The sequence below is a fragment of the Podarcis vaucheri genome, assembly GCF_965113315.1.
Source record: "Podarcis vaucheri genome assembly, chromosome: 3".
NCBI classification, from domain to species: domain Eukaryota; kingdom Metazoa; phylum Chordata; class Lepidosauria; order Squamata; family Lacertidae; genus Podarcis; species Podarcis vaucheri.
Window position 1 is genome coordinate 48,024,588 of NC_138761.1, and position 24,031 is coordinate 48,048,618.

Genomic DNA, 24,031 nt, shown 5'->3' on the forward strand with positions numbered 1-24,031 from the left:
GAAGTTGTCACCAAAAGCAGCACCATTACCAATCTTGTTTCTACCAAATTCCAACACTGCCATGAAATGAGATACATATGGGATCGCATCATACCATGTGTTTCCCCACTTCTAACCGCCTCTATAGTGAAACAAAGGGAAATGTATGGCATAGTGTCACGTCATATTTTATTTAATGACACATCACAAAGGAGGAGGTGGCAAACTCAACAGAAGCTTACAATTTCCAGTAGCCACAGTCCCATGTGTTTGGCCATGTCAAGTTCCACTCCCTGCCTTCTGCTTGAATGGCCTTAGTGCTTGCATGGTCTCTCAGTGCCCCAGCAGAAGCCAACTTGAAACAGAAGTATTTCAAGCTAACTTTTTAAAGCTACACTGTACTGTGTCTCGGATTCCGAAACATGAAATAGTTACTGTTGTGCTGACAGATAATCTGTTCCTACCAAGTTTAGTAGTTTAGTACAGTGGTGCCTCGCAAGACGAAAAGAATCCGTTCTGTGATTCTCTTCGTCTAGCGGTTTTTTCGTCTTGCGAAGCAAGCCCATTGAAGGATTAGAGGATTAGCGCTATTAGCGGCTTTTAGCTGCTTTTAGCTGCTTTTAGCTGCTTTTAGCTGCTTTTAGCGGCTTATCTGCTGATCGGATCAGCTGATAAGCGGCTTAGCGGCTTAGAAAAAGGGGGGGAAAGGGAAAAAACCCAGCAGGAACTCGCAAGACATTGTCGTCTTGCGAAGCAAGCCCATAGGAAATTCGTTTTGCTAAGCACCTCCAAAACGGAAAACTCTTTCGTCTAGCGAGTTTTCCGTCTTGCGAGGCATTCGTCTTGTGGGGCACCACTGTATTCCTGTCATATAAGTGAATAAGACTTGAATGCCTGGATCCACCCATAAATTGGGCATGTTCCTAGCAGTATTTGGACTTATTTTATTCTTATAAAACAGAGACAGCTGATAATCCTTTTAAGTTGATTTGCTTATTCAGTCTCTTTCAGCGCCTGGATGCAAAGTCGAAGGACATTTCTAAAGCAGCTGGAGATATCACCCAGGCTGTGTCTCTGTCCCAAGGAATAGAAAGAAAGAAGGTGATTCATCACATCAGAGGAATGTATAAAACAGACTTAAGTGCTAGCAGGCACTGGCAGGAGCTTATTCAGCAACTAACACATGACAGGTAAGCAACTTCACTGTGGCAATCTCCCTTTCTGGATATGAGAGGCTGTTCTTGTGTTCGTCTCTTATCTCAAAGGAAAATGATCTGAAATACATATAGAAAATATTTGCTCGTTTATAAAGGACTTAATGCCTTTTAACTTCTAAAGAAGGTGTCTTGAGCTATAAGATTTCATTCTTGACTGTGCTAAAGTAATCTCGGCATCTCTCCTGGTTGTGCAGGAAGAAGTGGAAATAGAGAGCACATCTTGGACACTTCACTTGGACTTGCAAAGGCTTTTCTGCATAGTGCAAAACCATGGTTTGGGGTTGCATGTGAAGTGTGCCATTCTGTGTCTACAAAACTGATGAATGAATTAGTAGCAAAGTGTTTAGGAATATATGAGTGTCTGCCTCGTTCCCCACCACCATCTTCAAGGAAAGAGTGATACAAACCAAATTCCTGTTCTTATAGAGAATACATGCAAGACGTAAACTTAATAAACTTAGACTTCTTCTAACATGCTCTCAAAAATCAGGATGGGTTAATGGAATAAAAACACATTTTACTGCAGGTCACTGAAAGCTGAACCAAATTGATTTCCTAGTTTCTCAAAATTATACCCATCCTCCATTTTCAGTACCTTAAGAGATTGTGTATTTTTATCTTTGAGTAGCTTAACTGTACTTTTTGAATGTGTGGTAATATTTTGAGGCTCCTGAGAACTGAGTTTTTGGGCATAAGGTGACACTGGGAAGATCTTGACTTCCTGAAATTTGCACCACTGTTTTAAGACAGAAATGGTCCCTAATCCCTGATGAAATGCTGCTTCTTTCAGAGCACTCTGGTATGACCCAAGCTCCTACCCAACATCTTGGCAACTAGATCCGACAGAGGGCCCCAACCGAGAGAGGCGGCGTTTGCAGAGATGCTACTTAACTATTCCAAATAAGTATCTTCTCAAAGACAGGCAGAAATTTGAAGGTATGCTTTAATATCCTCTGGGGTTCCTGTTACCGTCTCTTAAATGTTGCAAAAAATAATTTTTTGTTTTGTGTTTTTTTTTAATAGAGGTTATTAAACCCCCTCTGTCATATCTCTTTGAAGACAAAACACATTCTTCTCACTCTTCTACTGTAAAAGATAAAGCTGCCAGTGAGCATATAAGGTTAGTTTGAATTGGGGAGAAAAAGCTTTTGCATAGCTAGACCATCTGCGTAAAAAGTGACAAAGAAACTTTGGACGGTATCCAAGAAAGCAGTTCCAGTAGCACAAGGATTTTTGTTAGCACAAGGGAACTTCTGATCCCTTTCCTCTCCCTGGGTGCTTCCTGTGCCTTCCCCAGATATGCTCCAGAGGATTGGGAGAACCTCAAGAACAGAATTAGGGGGCATTTGGGGGAGAGGTGGTGAAATTCTGTTGTGCAGCTAGAAGTAATTGCCATGCTTCATTAGATGCTGCCCTTCATCTAAGGAAAATTGGCATAATTCAGGATTGCAAATACCCACTTTCCTGTTCAAAGTGAGAATTGGTTCCTGGTGATCAGGAACCATTTTCCCTCCCCCCCCCCATCAAATTAGGCAGTCCGTGACTGATGAAGGTGTACAGTATAGTTACACCTTATGCGGGGATTCGGCTCCAAGGGTTTTGTATACACACAAAAATGTGTACACTCATACTGCCCCTCCTGTGAGCATCCCAAGCCTTCTGAAGTTGGAGCGCTGTGAGGGCCTTGCACAGCAAGCAAGGCAGAGAGCTTTAAAGTTCTTTTTGTACCAGGGAAACTTTGCATTTAATTTGTGGAATTTCAACTAGCCAGCTTTCAGCCGCGTATAGTTGGAATCATGCAAGTGACCTTGACTGGTAATCCAGCTGACAGAACACATTGGCCATGTTGCTAAAGTATTGTATTTGAGAATGGTAGTTTTGACATGCTTTGGAGAGGTTCGTAACAGCAAACCAGTGAATTCCCTGTATGTCGCTGCAGAGTAAATCGAAGATGCATCAACGTGGCACCATCTAGAGAGACTCCTGGTGAATTGCTACTAGGTAACAGATATTATTTCTCTAACCTCACACTTAAGCAGTTGAGTTGCTTTGTTTAAAGTGAATGTTTTGCAAACAGCACCTTTTTTTAATAATTTGGGAAATGTTGGAAAGAAAACTTGCAGGAAAAAGCTATTATTCCTCAGGCCAAGCTAGACATCATGTTAAATGCATGGTTCTTATAAATAACTGTTTTCCCCTTGTGTGTCTGTCGGGATTTGGACAACAGTGCACAAGGTGAGGGATTTAACCTATCTCCTGCTGTGGTTCCAATGAAAACTGCTGTTAGTTCCCAGAGAACCTGCTAACTCATCAGCACTACTGCTATGATCCCAAGGAAGGAAGCTTCCATTGATGTTAATAGACATTTTATTCCAAGACTGAATAGATGGTTTTTTGTGGGTATGGGGTATTTGCATCAGGACCATGATGGAAGTGAATGCAGATAGGAGTGCTGTCCCCTCCTCCTTACGTGCTGTCCTAATTCTGAGGCCAGTGGGTCTACTCTGACCAACATTGGAGCTCACTCCATGTTTATTTTTAGAAACTGTTCCATAGCTGAGGATCTAGGGTTGACTTATTTTCATGTCAATTCATTGATATCAGTAGTATATTTCCAGTGTAATAGGGTTATATATTACAAAGTGGGTGAATAAATAATCCATATAAATGTTCTTCATGGTGCAGGTAAATGCGGAATGTATTTTGTGGAAGACAATGCTTCTGATACAATTGAAAGCTTGGTAAGTAAAAAAAGTAAAAAAGTGAATTGACTTGTTTTTAAAGTTGATTTTTTCATTAGCATAATTTTAGCAGTAACCTGTGATTACTGGTTACTTCTGGGTTGCCGCGGAGCGCAACCCAAAAGCGCTCAACTTGAAGCATATTTAACCTTAGGTATGACTGTACATACGGTACTCAGATCCCATTAAACTAATTGGGTCTGAGCAGGCATGTATATCGGATTGTATTTTCAAGCATCTAACTTAAATAAAACCTGTAAGTACTTGGTCCTTTGGAATTATCATCAAGGGATTACAGACCAGAGGCTGGGACTGCAGGCCAGGAACATTTAATGGGAGTGATTTGGTTCCCATGTGCAGTGACTCCCCGCAAAGTGCTTGCACTGGTGAAAACACCGTAAGGGGAACTGGTAATGGACCACGACACAAAATCCTGCACTGAAGACTCTCTAGAGTGCAGCTTGTTTCCCTCCCAGCAGTTTTTGTTTTGGGGATGCCAGAATGTGCAGCCAAGAGGATCTTCTCCAGAATCATTGGGATTCCTAATGAGAATCTTAAGAGGATGCAGGCACACAGCAACCAACCAACCTATGGTTGTTTATGCATGAGAAACAGGCATCCTCTTATCCCCTGCCAACCCCTGCCAAGGGAGGTGTAGTGCTAGCTTGCCTTAACACCAGAGAGGCCCCATCAAGAAGATTCCCTGTCTTCTGGGCATCTACTACCCATAGGGTTAGCCACTTCCAAGCTTTTCTGGCTCTTCCTCGTTGCTCCTGGCACTCTTCTTCTCTCATGCAACATCTCATAACTCCACTCAAGTGCTTTATACAGGGATTAGTTGCATGTGATACTTTCCTGCAAGCACATCTGGTCCATAGTCCTGGTGGGAAGGTGGGCAGCTCATGTGTGATGGTGGCATGGGGCGGTAGGTTCAGGCCCATAGCAGTGAGCCCTTGCTTGGAGCCTGACCAGGTCAACTGCTCCTGCTGGCCATGAAGTTGTTGAATGCTTATTGAGTCAAATATAATATGAAATCAAGAATGATAGATTTAGATAATGTAGTATGTATTAAAAGTGTTCATATGCCACCCAATTGCAAAGTTTATTACTCAGTATCTGAAAGATTACAAAATATTAGTGTGGCAAATAAATGCATTTTAAATGAACACAGTTTTTAAAAGGCTAATAACTTTAATATGCTGTGCTTTGTTCAGAGCTTTCATGGTGAAACTGAACCAGCATCATTTTCTTGGACATTTGAAGAAATCAAAGAAGTGCACAAACGTTGGTGGCAATTAAGGGACAACGCTGTAGAAATATTTTTAACAAATGGCAGAACTTTGCTATTAGCTTTTGACAACACAAAGGTAAATATTTTCCATGACAGCATAGCAATGTTGAGCAACAGTTAGCCTAAATATATATTTTTAGTATATACCAAAATAAGCTTATTAATAGAATAATAAGGCAGATTTTTCATCACTTCGTTAAAGCGGTGAAATAACTTGGTGTTCAGCAAGGAGAGAATAGTGACCTGAGAATGTTGGGTTTTTTAGATTGTATCTGATAGGATGTCAATCACAATGCTATCTATTACTGTAATCTGTTTTATTAGTAAGAGGGGAAATAATTTTAGTTTTGAATTTTCAAATCTCATTAAAAATGCTTAGTTAGTTGTTAGATGGAATTTGATAGAAATTGTATTCATTTTCATTAGCTTTCAACAATGGTTACTTTGGTAGATTCTCAGTAGTCAATGGGCAACCAACCATGACAGGAATAATGTGTACATATATATGTGTGTCCCCTTCATGGATCACTGCCTTGCCGTGGCGAAGGGGCTTGAAGAACTCAGAGAAGCTATGAACTACGCCGAGCAGGGCACCCAAGATGATCAGGTCATAGTGGAGAGTTTTGACCAAACGTGATCCACCTGGAGTAGGAACCGGCAAGCCACTCCAGTATCCCTGCCAAGAAAACTCCATGGACAAAGACAACAGGCATATAAAAGTTATGACGCTGGAAGATGAGCCCCTCAGGTCGGAAGGTGTCCAACATGCTACTGGGGAAGAGCGGAGGACAAGTACAAGTAGATCCAGAGCTGATGAAGCGGCTGGGCCAAAGCCGAAAGGACGCTCAGTTGCAGATATGCATGGAAGCGAAAGGAAAGTCCAATGCTGTAAAGAAAAATATTGCATAGGAACCTGGAATGTAAGAAGAATGAACCTGGGTAAGTTGGAGGTGGTCAAAAATGAGATGGCGAGAATAAATATTGACATCCTGGGCATCAGTGTGCTAAAATGGACGGGAATGGGCGAATTCAGTTCGGATGACTATCATATCTACTACTGTGGGCAAGAAACCCGTAAAAGAAATGGAGTGGCCCTCATAGTCAACAAAAGAGTGGTGAAAGCTGTACTGGGATGCAGTCTCAAAAATGATAGAATGATCTCGATACGAATCCAAGGCAGACCTTTTAACATCACAATAATCCAAGTTTATGCACCAACTACTGGTGCTGAAGAAACTGAAATTGACCAATTCTATGAAGACTTACAAGACCTTATAGAAGTGACACCAAAGAAGGATGTTCTGCTCATTATAGGGGATTGGAATGCTAAAGTAGGGAGTCAAGAGATAAAAGGAACAACTGGCAAGTTTGGCCTTGGAGATCAAAACGAAGCAGGGCAAAGGCTAATAGAGTTCTGCCAAGAGAACAAGCTAGTCATCACAAACACGCTTTTCCAACAACACAAGAGACGACTCTACACATGGACATCCCCAGATGGGCAACATCGAAATCAGATTGATTATATTCTCTGCAGCCAAAGATGGAGAAGCTCTATACAGTCTGCAAAAACAAGACCTGGAGCTGACTGTGGCTCAGATCATCAGCTTCTTATAGCAAAATTCAAGCTTAAACTGAAGAAAGTAGGAAAAACCACTGGACAGGTAAGATACAATCTAAACCAAATCCCTTATGAATACACAGTGGAAGTGAGGAACAGGTTTAAGGATTTAGATTTGCTGGACAGAGTGCCTGAAGAACTATGGGTGGAGGCTCGCAACATTATACAGGAGGCAGCAACTAAAACCATCCCAATGAAAAAGAAATGCAAGAAAGCAAAGTGGCTGTCCAACGAGGCCTTACAAATAGCGGGGGAGAGAAGGCAAGCAAAATGCGAGGGAGATAATGAAAGATACAAGAAATTGAATGCAGATTTCCAAAGAATAGCAAGGAGAGACAAGAAGGCCTTCTTAAACGAGCAATGCAAAGAAATAGAGGAAAGCAACAGAATGGGAAGAACCAGAGATCTGTTCAAGAAAATCGGAAATATGAAAGGAACATTTCGCACAAAGATTACCATAATAAAGGACAAAAGTGGTAAAGACCTAACTGAAGCAGAAGACATCAAGAAGAGGTGGCAAGAATACACAGAGGAATTATACCAGAAAGATATGGATGTCTCGTACACCCCAAGTAGTGTGGTTGCTGACCTTGAGCCAGACATCCTGGAGAGTGAAGTCAAATGGGCCTTAGAAAGCACTGCAAATAACAAGGCCAGTGGAAGTGATGGTATTCCAGCTGAACTGTTTAAAATTTTAAAAGATGATGCTGTTAAGGTGCTACACTCAATATGCCAGCAAGTTTGGAAAACTCAGCAGTGGCCAGAGGATTGGAGAAGATCAGTCTACATCCCAATCCCAAAGAAAGGCAGTGCCAAAGAATGCTCCAACTACCGCACAATTGCACTCATTTCACACGCTAGCAAGGTTATGCTTAAAATTCTACAAGGAAGGCTCAAGCAGTATGTGGACCGAGAACTCCCAGAAGTGCAAGCTGGATTTAGAAGAGGCAGAGGAACCAGAGACCAAATTGCAAACATGCGCTGGATTATGGAGAAAGCTAGAGAGTTCCAGAAAGACATCTACTTGTGCTTCATTGACTATGCAAAAGCCTTTGACTGTGTTGAACACAGCAAACTATGGCAAGTTCTTAAAGAAATGGGAGTGCCTGATCACCTCATCTGTCTCCTGAGAAATCTCTATGTGGGACAAGAAGCTACAGTTAGAACTGGATATGGAACAACTGATTGGTTCCAAATTGGGAAAGGAGTATGGCAAGGCTGTATATTGTCTCCCTGCTTATTTAACTTATATGCAGAATTCATCATGCGAAAGGCTGGGCTGGATGAATCCCAAGCCGGAATTAAGATTGCCGGAAGAAATATCAACAACCTCAGATATGCAGATGACACAACCTTGATGGCAGAAAGTGAAGAGGAATTAAAGAACCTTTTAATGAGGGTGAAAGAGGAGAGCGCAAAATATGGTCTGAAGGTCAACATCAAAAAAACGAAGATCATGGCCACTGGGCCCATCACCTCCTGGCAAATAGATGGGGAAGAAATGGAGGCACTGAGAGATTTTACTTTCTTGGGCTCCATGATCAGTGCAGATGGTGACAGCAGTCACGAAATTAAAAGACGCCTGCTCCTTGGGAGAAAGGCGATGGCAAACCTAGACAACATCTTAAAAAGCAGAGACCTCACCTTGCCAACAAAGGTCCGTATAGTAAAAGCCATGGTTTTCCCAGTAGTAGTGTATGGAAGTGAGAGCTGGACCATAAAGAAGGCTGATCGCCAAAGAATTGATGCTTTTGAATTATGGTGCTGGAGGAGACTCTTGAGAGTCCCATGGACTGCAAGAAGATCAAACCTCTCCATTCTGAAGGAAATCAGCCCTGAGCGCTCACTGGAAGGACAGATCGTGAAGCTGAGGCTTCAATACTTTGGCCACCTCATGAGAAGAGAAGACTCCCTGGAAAAGACCCTGATGTTGGGAAAGATGGAGGGCACAAGGAGAAGGGGACGACAGAGAATGAGATGGTTGGATGGTGTTCTTGAAGCTACCAGCATGAGTTTGATCAAACTGCGGGAGGCAGTGGAGGACAGAAGTGCCTGGCGTGCTCTGGTCCATGGTGTCACGAAGAGTCGGACACGACTAAACGACTAAACATATGTGTGTGTGTGTGTGTGTGTGTGTGTGTGTGTGTGTGTGTTTATAAAATATTTATATACTGCTGTATCATAAAACAAACCAAAGTAGTTTTTTATATGAATTGGATTAGTCTTTGGGCAATCTTGACATTATTTCTGCAGAGTTGCATATTTTAACACTTATTAAAATGTTATATCACTTTCCCCAAAAGTTCATAACAGTGTTCAACCAACCAAAAATATTTAGCACTATTAAATTACCATCCAAGAAACAAAGTACATCAGAAAACCCACAGTGCCATTCAAAGACCTGATAATTTTTATTTTTATTTTTAAAAATCACAACCCTGAGAGGAAGCCTGTCTTAGAACTTCTGTCCACATTTTGGACAGGCGTCACTGAAAAGTCTCCAGCCCTAGCAGTCACTGACTAAACTTCTTAGTGGTGATCATTCATATAATAGCATGCATAGTTTGTGTATGTGAGTGTGACTTGCATTTGAAATGGAGGATACCTACTCATTTATGATTGTATGATTGTCCTAAATACTGTTGAAACTAATACATATCCAAGAACTGGAGCCTGAGAACTGCCTGCAGAAGGGCTGGCTAGAAAGTGATTTCCCCCAACATTACCTCCTTCCCTAAGCAGTCCCTAACCCCTCTGAAAAGAGCCCTAAATGGCCTCAGCCCAGTATACCTGAAGGTGTGTCTCAACCCCCCACGTTCAGCTCGGACACTGAGGTCCAGCTCCGAGGGCCTTCTGGTGGTTCCCTCACTGTGAGAAGTGAGGTTACAGGGAACCAGGCAGAAGGCCTTCTTGGTAGTGGTTCCCACCCTGTGGAATGCTCTCCCATCAGATGTCAAAGAAATAAACAACTATCTGACGTTTAGAAGACATCTGAAGGCAGCCCTGTTTAGTGGCGTTTTTAATGTTTGATGTTTTATCATGTTTTTAATATTCTGTTGGGAGCTGCCCAGAGTGGCTGGGGAAACCCAGCCAGATGGGCAGGGTATAAATAATAAAATATTATCTATCTATATATCTATCTATCATCTATCCATCCCATAACTGCAGGACACTGCTGACTAGGATGTGCTGTAGTGGTGGAGAGATGTGGAGAAGCTGTGAGGAGATTGTATAGAGGCAGTGTCTGTGAGCAGGACATAAGGTGTCTCCACAAAATCTGGCAATTGTTCTATTCAGCAGGGTCCCAGAATCCTTTTGGGGAGAGGGTTCTTTTCAGAGGGCCTGAGAGAAGAGGAGAAGGTAGGAAAGTCCCCTTCTGCCAGTTGCCTTCCATGGGCAGATCTCTCCCACTGCAATGCTTGATTAATGCATGTAGGTATTTGCATGTGTTAATTCAGCTAAAGTACTGAAATAAAAGTATGAATATGTTATAACACTGAAATATGCACGTTTCAGGATACTAGATCATTTGTGGTTTGGTAAAAGCTTGATGTTTTGGTTCTTTTTAGGTACGTGATGATGTGTACCACCACATCCTAACAAACAACCTCCCTAACATCTTGAAGTATGGCAACATTACAGCATTAACCCAACTGTGGTACACAGGACAGATCACTAATTTTGAATACCTCACTCATTTAAACAAACATGCAGGCCGTTCCTTCAATGATCTTATGCAGTATCCAGTATTTCCCTTTATACTTTCCGACTATACTAGTGAAACATTGGACCTCAATGATCCATCCGTTTATAGGTAATAAGAAATATCATGAATTGTTTCTTTTAAAGTAATTTACTAAATATGCCATCTGCTGTAGAATTAATATATTTTTATTAATAAACACCCATTGTATTCATTGTTGAGTTTCTTAACTACAGCAAGTATCAGTAATTTATGGAACTGACAAGCTGCTAATATTTGTATAATTTCAGAAATTTGGTCAAACCCATAGCTGTACAATCAAAAGAAAAGGAAGATCGTTATGTGGACACTTACAAGGTATTAAGATATCTAATGCATTATTGCTTAGTGCCAGCCTGGTATAAAAGGAGAACTTAGTATAGTCCATAGTAACACTATGGACTTTGCTTTTCATTCTGCAAACATATGCATACATTTCCAGTTCAACTGAGTGAAAGTAAATAAAACGTTCATAACCCAACATTCCTCCCCATACTGGCCTTTGTGAAGAGATTAGCAAGTATCTTATCTGCTAAATCAGGGCTAAGGTACCTCTGGCCTGTGGGCCGATCTACCAGGTGGCCCAATTTGGCCCGCAAGACCATATTCCCCAAACCACACTCATCTGTCAATCAGCTGACATCACTGTATGATTTAAGCTGATGAACAATATGGCAGAGTTTAGTCCTGGGGGAACACGCTACAGATCCCTGTAGAGAGCAAGATTGAATTCTTAATTCATCTGCTGATGAGTGGAAAGTTCAGTCTTGCTGCGTGCTGCAACAGCAGCACACTTTCTGCAGGGAATGTGCTGGCGAAATATACCTTTTGCCCATGCTTGTCATGTTATCATGTCACCGGCAAGGTGGATAGTTCCAACCACCTGTCAGATTTGGGCCTTTCACTTGATCCAGCAGGATTCTTCTCATTTTCCTGTGTACTTCTACTATAAGCTTGCCTAAAGTGTTTTTTTAACTGGATAGGGGCGTATTCCAGATAGTTAAAATATCAGAAGTCTAATGACACGATACCTCTGAATTGGTTGTAGAGAAAGCCTTTGCCCACCAACCAAAGGGAGCCTTCATGATAAGTACAGGTGGATGGATTGATTATGGTGTCTGTTTACATAGGGACAGGACTGTGTGTCCATTTCCATGTGGATTTTGGAGAAGCATACCTATGTCCATATATTCTCCCTTTTGCAGTATTTAGAAGAGGAATACCGTAAAGGAGCAAGGGAAGATGACCCAATGCCCCCTGTGCAACCTTATCACTATGGATCTCATTACTCCAATAGCGGAACTGTACTTCACTTCTTGGTTAGGATGCCTCCTTTCACAAAGATGTTCTTAGCTTATCAAGGTAAGAATTGCTTTAGGTTTTCATATATACATTTAATTGATCATTTATATGGAAGCTGTTTGTATTTATCGCTGTTTCGTTAGCCAAATGTGGCTATTATGATATGTGTAGTACATTTATATAGCTTTGGAAATTTTTATACTGGTGCTTTGATAGTATTGTATGACCAAAAAAGTAATCCATTTTGGTTCTGTTTTGCCCTATTACAGGGTTCTATAAATGTATAGCTCATGCAATGTGTTCTTTTCTGTAGTATAACCAGTTTAATTTGACTTCATTTTACAGACCAGAGTTTTGACATTCCAGACAGAACCTTCCACTCCACCAACACAACCTGGCGCCTTTCATCATACGAATCCATGACTGATGTAAAGGAGCTTGTTCCAGAATTTTTTTATCTTCCTGAGTTTTTGGTTAACAGAGAAGGTGTGTTGGGGTTTCGTTGAGTATAAAATTGGGAGGAGAGGAACATTGTGTAGGCAGCTCTGAGCTGCTTGAAGGGAAAAGTGGGTTGCGAACATTTACTTGCATTGGGTACTCAAACCCAAGCCAACTACTATAAACAAGGCTTTATATTTGTAGGATTTGATTTTGGGGTGCGTCAGAATGGGGAAAGAGTGAACCATGTGAATCTCCCACCTTGGGCTCGAAATGATCCCCGACTTTTTATCCTGATCCACCGTCAAGCTTTGGAGTCGGACCATGTTTCCCAGACAATCTGCCATTGGATTGATTTAGTGTTTGGGTATAAGCAAAAGGGCAAGGCTTCAGTTCAAGCTATCAATGTCTTTCACCCTGCTGTGAGTACCTTTCCCCCCGTAAATCAATTTTTACTTATTGTACAGAATCACTGGATGTTGTATTTGTAGAACGTGTTACAGGACACTCCCCGACTTCCTCTTGTGAAAGTTAGTTCAGGCATTGGGAATTGCCCTACATCTTCCTCTGTGAGGATAGATGCAAAGAAGTCCTGGAGCTTCTTGGCAATCACCTTGACCATTTATTAGTGCTTCTTCGACTTCTACTAGGCAGCACCAGGTCCTCAGGGAAAGACTCTGCACCCTAAAGACCTTCCTGTATTCAGCTAACTCTCAGTTTACTCTGCCAAGGTGTGTGAATTCAGCTCCCACTAAAGAAACATCCACCAACCATTTTGGGTCATTAATAGGCAGTGTGCCTGACAAAGGAGTAGCTGGCCTGCCGCCATAGTGCATTTGTCTTGTTAGTTTAAAATTATGATCTTGTGTAAGAACATTACTTGTCAGTCTGCAGATTTGGTATGCTTTACCTAGTTTTGTCTAATCCAAGTCTCAAACACATGCAGATGTTAAATGCATCAGACTGTGCAGCAAGAACCCCCCTTTTTTGTCTTTTCAATAGAACATTATATTCTTGTATTTGGCTCGCATTTTAGACATACTTTGGAATGGACGTGTCAGCTGTAGAAGATCCAGTTCAAAGAAGAGCCCTGGAGACTATGATAAAAACATATGGACAAACCCCTCGCCAGCTGTTCCACACCGCACATGTCAGCAGACCTGGATCCAAACTCATTATGGAAGGAGAGCTCCTTGCTCCCATGGGGCTATTGGTGCAGCTTGCATTCAGAGACACAAAGGAGCAAACTAAAGAGATCACATATCCGGTATGTCAGAGTGATTCATAAGGCTGCTTAATATTAATTAATATGTGGCAGCTAGTGTGTGGGGTCTTTTTGTAGGGGAGTATCTGGAAGATTCCCCTTCTTTCTAACCAGGGAAGGGGATCCTGTGGCCTTTCAGATGTTCTTGGACTCATGTTCCCAACAGCCTCAGCAGCACAGTCAGTGTTTGGGAATGGTGGGAGTTGTAGTTCATCATCAACTGGGGGGGGGGCACACATTCCCTACCCTAATTCTAAAGTTTCTATCTGTCTGAAAATCACCCTCTTATATTTCACGCTGTTTTCCTTTGACAAGGAGATATTTCAGCTGGACTGCAAAGCATCAAGTAATCTTTCATGTTCCTGATTACTTGCTCATTTTATTTTCTCATGTATTATTATACAGGTATCCATGTCAGTGTTGACCAAAGAGGTCCACAGATTTTCCTTTAAAAGGAAAGAAGAAACTCATGTTTAAAGAAAGCGTTCACTGATACTAATCTCCAAATGTTGTCATTAAGTTTCTTTACAGAAATGCTTTATTAAAACCTGAGATGATTAGATCACACACTTTATTTTCCCCAGGAATGTATTTTACTTACTCTAAAAACATTTGGCATACCTAATTCTCAAAGCGGCTTAAAACTCACAACACAAAAATCTAAAATAACAATAAAATCCACATTAAAACCACAAATTTTAACAAACCACAGATATTAACATCAAATCCAAGCCCCCATTAAAACACACACACACACCGGCAAAACAGCTATCAGGCTACCAAAGATAAACCAGCAAAAAGGGAAGAATATTGTAAAAGCCTTTTAGGTCAGCTTGGTTTTTAGCAGCACTGATAAGGTCTGGTATACCTCACTTGGCAGAGGGTGCCTCAACAGAAGAGGTTCTAGCTCTGGGTATTTCCTGCTGTGCTTTTGGAGATGAGGGATATGAGTTGGGGCTTCAGATGATGATTGGGACTTGTGGGGAGGAAAATTCAGAAGAGGGGATGGGCCTTAAGGTACTCAGGCCCCAAGCCATTTAGGGCTTTAGAGGTTAAGATCAGTACCAGGAAGCCCGAAAATGGGAAAAAATTAAAGATTTGATATAATTTACCTTTAGCAAACTCTTAGGCCTGGCTCAGATGTAATGATCCAAGCGCGGTTTATCAGCCTGTAAACAAGTCCTGTGCTTTCATGCTCCTTCTTCATGCCTCTCTTTCCAGCCTTCATTTCTCCTTCAGAAACACTTTCCTAGTTTCTTGAACCACAGTATCTTGTGATTCTGAATTGCGAGACTGATTTTTAAGGGCTTACTCCCAAACCAGGATATGAGCCAGGATTGGCCATTCCAACCCAGTAAACCATTGTTTAGCTTAGCAGTTTGGAATTGTTGCGTCTGAATTTTGCCCTTTTGTCTTACACTATTCCGTGCTTCTATTTTCCCTTTGATATTTGTTCTAAGACCTTATATATCATTGAAGTTACCTTTGGATTAATACCTGTTTAACATTAATGTATGTTAAAGAAAATGGCATTCAGCTTGAGATTTAAAACGCTTAGCTACAATGACTGTTTAAAATGTGTTAGCTGACAGCTGTTTTATTTCTCTGTCTTTTAGAGTCCTTTACCTTGGATTAAAGGCTTAAAGTGGGGGGAATATGTAGGTTCCCCAAGTGCCCCTGATCCCCTTGTCTGCTTCAGCCAACCACATGGAGAAAGGTTTGGCTCCCTGCAGGCTCTGCCAACAAGAGCAATTTGTGGTTTATCCCGGAAGTTCTGTCTTCTGATGATCTATAGCAAAGAGCAAGGTAAGGGTGCTCCGTGGTCTCTGCAGTAGCATTGCAAAAAAGATTTCATGCTGCCAGCCTAATTGTCTCAGCTGCTCTGTTGTCCAGTCTCTCACTCATTCAAAGATTGCAGCTAATATAATGCTGAGGCCTGACTCATATGTTACCTGGGTGGAATAATTGCTGCTGAGATCTCAAAGTGCACGGGAGCAGAACTGTGTGGGAAGCAGTTTGTGAAGTGGCTCCCATGTGAGTTAGAGCAATTTTAGCCACATCTACAGAACCATCCAGAAATAAGTGGTTCTGCAGATGTACTAAGAATCTGCTCCAAAGTCAGTTCATGCAGCCAGTTTCCTAGTGGTTTGAGATCTCTCTAGCAGTTGTACTGCTCTGATCACATGTGAACTGGTCCCAGTAAACTTGTTAAACAAGGATTCTTCACAGTGGGAAGTGTTTTTTATGTTTAGGAAACTGAAGAATTTCAAGTGTGTCTGTTTTCTATCAAGTTCAGGGTTTGATATTTGGATATACAGCACAGACAAAATTAAAGATGACCACATTATTGAAGGAAGAGGTGGAGAAACTCGGGTCCAGGGGCCAAATATGCCTTCCCAGGCTGTTTTGTAAGGCCTACAGTACTCTCCCTTGCTGGATTTTTGCCTTGCTGGAATTTGACCTTCAACTCTGTTAATGCAAAGATAACACCCACCTTTGCCTGTGCCCCACATGCCACTAGCATGTGGCCCTCAAACGGTTTCTTAGCAGGGAATGTGTCCCTCCCATTTGAAAAGGACTCCCCACCCCCTGATTTTAAGACTTTATTCGGAAGTGTCCATTTGTTGCTCAGACATTTGAACAGTGGAATTTAAAATCCAAAAATAGATACATAATATGTGTCTTTTTGTTGTAGACTAACACACTGTGAGTATTCTACTTAATCTGAATGTCCTGACTGCTGTTACAGGTGTAAGAAGCATGCACAGTACAGATATCCAGTGGTCAGCCATTCTGAGTTGGGGATATGCCGACAATATACTGAGACTGAAAAGCAAGCAAAGTGAACCTCCAGTGAACTTTATACAGAGCTCACAGTTTCATCAGGTAAAAGCCATTTTTATTTCCCCTCTTTTCACCTATAGAATGCCGTGTTTGAAAAACAGTGTTCATCTGTGGCAGCGAAACCAGACCCATAGCATCTTAGATGATATGCTGGTTCAAAGATAATCTCAGCCTAATGATTTATGTCCAAGAAATCAGTCTAATGATTTTTTCCAGATGCTCGCCGTTCTTGCCCCTCTCCTCCCATTGCTTGTCTCACTTTGGCACTTTGTGCCAAATGACTTATTAAAATATCAATTTCCTATCCTATTAAGAACAGGAAACTGGTTTAATCTCTGTTTGCTAGCCACAAACTGATCCCTGATACCATATCCTTGTTTTTTAACAGAGATTAAACCCCAATTTCTTGGTTTTGGTGTTATGAGAAACTGTGGTTTATTAAACCCAAGATGGAGGCCAATCAACCATGTGTTATGGTGTGAAAGGGATGAGGGAGCATGTGGGCACAGTTTTATGTCTAAATTAGGCCAAGACCTAATACACGTATTATTATAACATGAGCTTTTATGGACTGGACCCCACTTTAGACAGTGTTCATCCTCAGGTGGCAGCTATATATTTGTTAGTGGGGCCAAAAGGCCACTTACTGGAAATCCAGCCTTTCTTATTGCTGTTTCTTATGAATGTGTGTGAGCAGGTCTGCAACTGAAGAAATGGCTTCTCATCCATGAGGGCTTATACCACTATAAATCTATTAGTCTTACGTTCATGTCCCTGATTTTCCTGGACTTCTGCTTTCTCTGGATTGTAGAGATGTAGATAAACCTGCTAATTTTGTGAGCATTTCTCTGCTAGTAGTATTTGTTTACTACATTTCTGCCCTCCCTTCCTCCTCAAGGTAGCCCAGGGCAGCAAACAAGCAATAAAACAATGCAACTAAAACAAAACATGCTTATCACATTAAAACTTTAAGAACATCTAAAAGCATTTTTTAAATGGTCACTTGCCCTCATAGTTAATAATTTCAAGGTTGCCAAGAACAGTCTTTTTCAGCCATCAAATGCCCGGGCGAATAGGAATGACTTTACTTTCTTCCTGAATGTGCATAATGAGAAAGGCCAAGACCAAGAGAGACCTCATTAGGGAGGGCATTCCACAGACAGGGAGCTGCCACCAAGAAGGCCCTGTCATAGGTTAGCACCAGCCGGGCCGGGCCCAGCAGTAACACCATGAATAGCGCCTCCCTACCAGTCATCACTTGACTTGTTCACTTCAGCAAGACTATAGGAAAACGATTGTTCATAAATTTATGGCCTTTTAAATTGTGTTTGTTTGTTTGTGTGTGTGCATTATTGTTTTTGTCTGTTACTATGTTATGCATTATTGTGGTTTTATATTGTAAACTGCCCTGTGAGCCCTGAATGAAGGGAAGTATAGGAATTTAATAAATAATGAAGGCAGCTATTTACCTCTGTTAATATGAATGAATATGAAATCCGGAAAAGGTAAAGTAATTGAGCCCAGTTAGGCTCATGTGCCGGCCGGCCTGCAATAGGATTTTCTGTTTTTTGAGGCGCAGCTTCCTCTGCACAGCTCTAGAAACTACTTCTGGGCTCCCCCCGCAAGGTTTGGATTCAGCTTCCTTTGTGGTGTAGAATAGCTGCTTTCAGATTATGAAAGCAAGGAGCCCTGCTGTGCTGGGTGACTCTGCACCCTCATTAACCAGCTGTAGGTTTCTCTGTGATTAAGAGAGCTTTAGCCATTGCACTTCCAAGAAACAGCTAAAGAACTGAAAAGTGTGGGGTGTCTGTTCTGCAGTTATAAGCCACCTTGAAGGGTCTTTGAGATGAACAGCAGGGCATAAACTTAATAAAAGCAAAAGTAGTGTGGGATACTGTTTAAATGTCTCTCACTTTTTCTTTTATGCAAGGTAACAAGCTGCGCTTGGGTGCCTGACAGCTGTCAGCTTTTTACTGGCAGCAAGTGCGGGGTCATCACAGCATACATGAACAGATTCACTAGCAGCACAGTAAGTAAATGAAAGAGAAATAGTGACTAGTTAAAAGCCTGGCTATAGTAAATCGTATTTATTTCTCTCTCTATGATTATAAAAACAATAATACAAAGAGAAATCATCTTAGCAAGAACTGATCCCCCCCCCTTGCCTTTTTTGTTGTTGTACCAAATTGGTTTTCTGATTGGGCTGCATCTTCTAGCAAAATGTTTTATCATTGCTTAAATTGCAAAATGCTTCCTCTTTTTTGTGGGTTTGCTAGATAAATGAAGGTTTGGAGCCTAGTTCCATGTGATGCAGGAGATCCGTGATTAGATCTTCATTTTTATTTTACATCAATTGCAGAAGTTACAATTTGAAAATATTGTTTGTGGTAAACGAGAGTGGTGCTTTAAAGACCAGAAAATAAACTGATACAGAGTGGGCTTATATTTGGTCTATAAATGCTCTCAACCTAAATGTGGGCATTTCTCCCATTCCCTTCTGCTCAGGTGTGACCATCTTTATGGGAGTCCCATAGCTCTGGCATTTCTACACACAACAGACAGCATGCAAAGGAAACTTCTGTGTCTAGTCTGCTTCTCAAAATAAAGCCATATGGTGTGACAGCATGTTCACTGGCATCTGTTTTGGTTTCTGCTCCCAGCTGACTAATTTAGGTGGACAACTTGATTCGGTGCAGGGCAGGAAATAAGTATTATGTATTTTATTTGTTAGTCGCTTTTGTCACAGAGTGACCCAAAGCGACTTGCATTAAAATCAGTTCAGAACAACAACAGAGTCATGGAATTGTAGAGTTGGAAGTGACCACGAGGGTCATCTGGTCCAACCCCCTGCAATGCATCAATCTTTTGCCCAATGTGGGACTCAAACTCACAACCCTGAGATTAAGAGTCTCATGCTCTACCAACCTAAAAACCTAAAAAAGCACAGCTATACAAACAAAAGGCAGGGCTGCAGATCCCACCCCGCTAAAAAAGGCCACAATGCCAATCACGTGTGAAGTAACTCATACTTAAGAATGAAAGACATACAGTGTGGGTCTAAACTATTTGCGTTGCTGTTTCTACCTGAAATACCAGCGTGATATGGCAACACAGTGCTATGATTTCTAACATAGAGCAGATGTAGACGACAGGCCCTATACCTTTATCCTGGCACAAGAAATCTTAGGCTTGGTACAGGAGAGAGACAGGTCTGTTTTTTAATGGGCTGTTGGGAGTCTAGCACCACATTGATGCGGCTAGCGTATCTAGGAAAAGTGTTGGTTCTTGTCTGTCGCCTCTTCCTTCTGTTCTTACCAGCTTCTTTTATTATGATGACGATTCTGCACCTCAGTTAGTTTTTTGGCTCTTGAGCGAGGAAAGGGTGGAATTAAACAGTAGTAAAGTTGGGCAAGGTTTTATTTCCTTTTCGCCGCGGTTTGTTCTTAACAGTGGCAATGTGAAAGACACATCTAGATATAAATTAGTCAAGCGACAATGTGTCTTGACAAATAAGGCAGCTGTATAGAGCTTTTCTCTGTGCTAATAACTATGTGAGACATCTGAAGATGCTACCTTTCAGCACTAATACCATACTACCATTTGTTTGTCAGCCAAGTATTCAGGTTGTGTGTGTATTTTAAGTGGTATGGATGCTTTTGACTTGAGCAACCCTCACTTACATGTTGTTGTTTTGATAGCTGAAATGGAAAAACAACTGTACAGAATAGGAGCTATCAGTGATGCAAGTGCAAATCGTTATTTAAAACATCTATACCCTACCCGCTAGCTTAGCATCAGACCTCGTTTTGCAATATAGTTTTGTGCCCTCCTTATCGCCCACATCCCAATTCAACCAAAGTTGGAACTTAGTGTGTCTTTGTTCCTTTTCAGCCATCTGAGATTGAGATGGAATCTCAAGTGCATCTGTATGGCCATACTGCAGAGATCACCAGCTTGTTTGTCTGCAAGCCTTACAGTATAATGATAAGCGTGAGCAAAGATGGAACTTGCATCATCTGGGATTTGAACAGGTACGAATATGCTTCAATATATCCTCATGCTGGCTTGACTGCGCCCAACTTCTATATTTTAAATATTAAAATATAATGTAGGATTGACTTCTGTTTCATTTATCATAAAATGGATGGTGATAATTAAGTACTATTCCACCCGTACTATATAAAAATATTGTAGTCAGATATTCATAATGGATATTGGAGGCAGGCACATTAAATGAAACGTTGATTGAAAGATACTGATACTTTCAACAGCAGTGAAAGCTTCTTCTTTAATCACTGAACTCTGATTCTTACAGGCTCTGCTACGTGCAAAGTCTTGCTGGACACAAGAGTCCTGTAACAGCAGTGTCTGCTAGTGAAACAACAGGTGACATTGCAACAGTTTGTGACTCAGGTAGGTACCTTCACAAAAACAGTGCTGTGGTTTGTTTCCTTCCTATTGGGCAAAGGCTGGTGCAGGACAGACATAATTTGAGCAGTGTGCACAAGGGTGCTGCTGGTTCAAGGGAGGCTATCATTTATTTCAGACTAGCTTACCTTGGTGTGCAAACAGGACCATTAAATCAGACCCTGTAGTTCAGTCTAAGCTGATGGGCAATGGCTCTCTCCCTGGAGATGCTAGGGACTGTATGTGGGACCTGCTGCATCAAAAGTTATGCTCTTCCACTGAGCTGTGTGCCCCTAAACACAAGATGCCGGGGTTCTTATTGGCACATACTAGCAAAGACTGACCCACTAAACAGGGCTGAGGAACCAGAACTGGCCAGTGGGCCAGATCCTTATCTCATCCACTGGCAAACTACGGCAGGTAGGTAGAACCCTCCATAATGACACCTGCCAAAGTTCAAAGGAGGTCTCTGTAATGGCTGGTCATTGCTTAGAGCAACCTTCTTTGAAGACGAGCTTTCAGTGCCAATCAGCCGAAAGAGGCTTCTTTTAAATGGTGATCAGCTGATTGCCTTTTGAAGTTTCTACAGAGAAAGCAGATCGTATTCTAAGCACTGGGGAAAGCGCGTTGAATGCAAACTACTTCCTTTGCAAAGAAACAAAATGCTCCCTTTAAAAACAAATGTGCTGCTTCCCAAGCACCCAAAGGGGCTTAGCAAGGCCTGTCTTTGGGGCTTGAGAGGTAGGTGTGGGGCTTGACTGTCTTTGGGGCTTGAGAAGTAGGTGTAGTGGCCTGTGTAGCTCAAGTGGCCTGGTCACCTAAAGGGGAGCTTCATTTCCCTTCTGCCAGGTGCCCTTTGTTCACCATTGAATGCTGTTCTAGAGGGTGATCCCAACATTCAGTGATGGGTTTGAAGGGCTGTAGCGTAGGAAGGTGGGACCAAACACTCTGCATACCTGTGATTCCTGGACATCATGTTTACTATGCATTTTCCTGGGTGAAATGATGCTACATTGTAAAATCTGTATGTGTGCGAACACAAGCAGATGAATCTCAATCTCTCAAAGGTTTAATGGTTCAGCTAGCTCTTAAAGAGTTTCCATTATCTGAAGTTAAGGCCCAAACATCAGATTTGTGATCCAAGATACTGTATCAAAAAAATTCCTGTGGGGGATATACAAGCCGAAATTGCTTTTCTTAAAATTATATCTTCTCCTTGCTTCCTGATATTAAATAACTGGTAGCATGGGGACTGTATTAAAATGTTCATTAAGTATACATGCAAAAGCAAGACAAATATCGGTGATATTCCCATTGGCTCTGCAATAGAATTAAAACAAGCAGCGCAGGTGTTCCAAAATAGGAGATTCCGGAAGAGAATGTGGATTATCTGTAGCTATTTGTAGGTTACTGCACATCTCTAGAGACTGAATTGATTTATCAGCAACTCTCTAAAATCCTAGAGAGATTAATGGCCAGTTTACACCTTCATTTGTTTCCGCTCCTCAGCTTGAGCTAAAGGTAATAATGACTCTAGTCACTAGAGTACTTAAAGGTAAAGAGGGGTTGGATTAGGGATGGGAAATGATGTGTTATTTATCTAGATATTACTTTTAACCTGTTCCTTTTCTTTAGTGATTTAAAGCTAATCAATTTTTAAAGCTACCTCCTTGCCACCTGCCTCTTTATAAATTCATGTTGGAGTTAGATTTTCTTGCTATTCTGATACCTTTCTTATTTGGTTGATTGGCTGGTAAAGTTCAATCAAAAGTCATGACCCAGAGGTGTCTTGTCTTCATTTAAAAAAAAGAAGAAATATCAAATGCTTGTGTTCCTTTTTATATATTTTATTCTTCTTCCTTTATATATGGGAAAGGGCATGGAACTATGTGAGTCACCAAAGCGCATTCCCCTTATCAGTGGAAATAGATGTCATTTTTACCTCCCTCCATGAGGAATTCAGCACAGCTTTTCATGCCTATTGTCTGAGCAATAGCTGCGGAGTCACAAAATGCAGCCTGCTACTTCTCATCATGTCTACCTGGCCCATGAAAAATGTTCAAGGCTAAATTAACAAACACCCCTTACTCTTTCAAGGGTGGGCACCACATTACCCTCCACAAGGACCCCATCTGAAGATCTCAGACAAATTACTTGGGGTGGGTGGGGTGTCTCTCGCTATCCAAGCAGAAGCTGGCTAACTACCGTATTTTTTGCTCCGTAAGACACACTTTTTTCTTCCTAAAAAGTAAGGAGAAATGTCTGTGCATCTTATGGAGTGAATGCGTGGTCCCTGGAGCCGAATTGCCCAGGGGCGAAAAGCAGATCATGCTTTTTTTTTTTTTTGGAAAGAGGGAAATGGATGTTGAAACAAAGCCACTGATCGGCAAGCAATCAGGAGGGAGATAAGGCTGCTGGTAAAGGAGGTTGCCGGGGAGGGGGGGAGGTAAAGACAGCGAACTTGCAAAGAGAGGAGACAGGAATACAGTGGTGCCCCGCAAGACGAATGCCTCGCAAGACGAAAAACTCGCTAGATGAAAGGGTTTTGCGGTTTTTGAGCTGCTTCGCAAGACGAATTTCCCTATAGGCTTGCTTCGCAAGATGAAAACGTCTTGCGTTTTTTGCAAGTTTGTTTCCTTTTTCTTAACACCGTTAATACAGTTGCGACTTGACTTCAAGGAGCAACTCATAGAACGCTGTGTGGTAGCCTTTTTTGAGCAGCTGATCGGCAAGCGATCGGGAGGGAGATAAGGGACTCTAGAGATAACGGAGGCTGCCTGGGAGGGGGCAGGTAAAAGCACATGGATCCTCAGGATTTTTGCATTGGGTCACCCCAAATTCTCCATCAGATCACATAGCATGTCCATGGCTATAGTCTGCACAAAAAAAAAAAATCATGTGTCCACTGTTTCGTGGGGCCGCAATGGCGCGAAAACATGGTTGCAAAGCACGGATCCACATGGATTCTCCAAACTCACCATCAAATCACATGTCTGTGGCCACAGCATGAACCACAAAAATCATACACCCACTATTTCGTTCAGAATATTTTATTTCTTGTTTTCCTCCTCTAAAAACTAGTTGCGTCTTATGGTCAGGTGCGTCTTGTGGAGCAAAAAATATGATGTTTGGGGTGCTTTAGTTCATGCACAGAGCAAGGCTAGATCACCTACAAGACCCTCTTTGAC

General features: G+C 41.7%; 1 protein-coding gene across 3 annotated transcripts in view; it reads left to right on the forward strand.

Annotated features, from left to right (window-relative positions):
* LYST (lysosomal trafficking regulator) overlaps positions 1-24,031 on the forward strand; it is a 79,412-nt gene that overhangs the window by 51,581 nt on the left and 3,800 nt on the right. For all 3 annotated transcript variants that reach the window (XM_082214946.1, XM_082214944.1, XM_082214945.1), the window contains exons 34-50: positions 981-1,169; positions 1,987-2,132; positions 2,220-2,316; positions 3,136-3,197; positions 3,882-3,937; positions 5,152-5,304; positions 10,416-10,660; positions 10,840-10,906; positions 11,794-11,950; positions 12,236-12,376; positions 12,533-12,750; positions 13,365-13,595; positions 15,209-15,398; positions 16,342-16,478; positions 18,367-18,465; positions 20,328-20,467; positions 20,752-20,849. In XM_082214946.1, the coding sequence (XP_082071072.1) occupies positions 981-1,169; positions 1,987-2,132; positions 2,220-2,316; positions 3,136-3,197; positions 3,882-3,937; positions 5,152-5,304; positions 10,416-10,660; positions 10,840-10,906; positions 11,794-11,950; positions 12,236-12,376; positions 12,533-12,750; positions 13,365-13,595; positions 15,209-15,398; positions 16,342-16,478; positions 18,367-18,465; positions 20,328-20,467; positions 20,752-20,849 (2,426 nt within the window). The remainder of the gene's footprint in view (positions 1-980; positions 1,170-1,986; positions 2,133-2,219; positions 2,317-3,135; positions 3,198-3,881; positions 3,938-5,151; positions 5,305-10,415; positions 10,661-10,839; positions 10,907-11,793; positions 11,951-12,235; positions 12,377-12,532; positions 12,751-13,364; positions 13,596-15,208; positions 15,399-16,341; positions 16,479-18,366; positions 18,466-20,327; positions 20,468-20,751; positions 20,850-24,031) is intronic.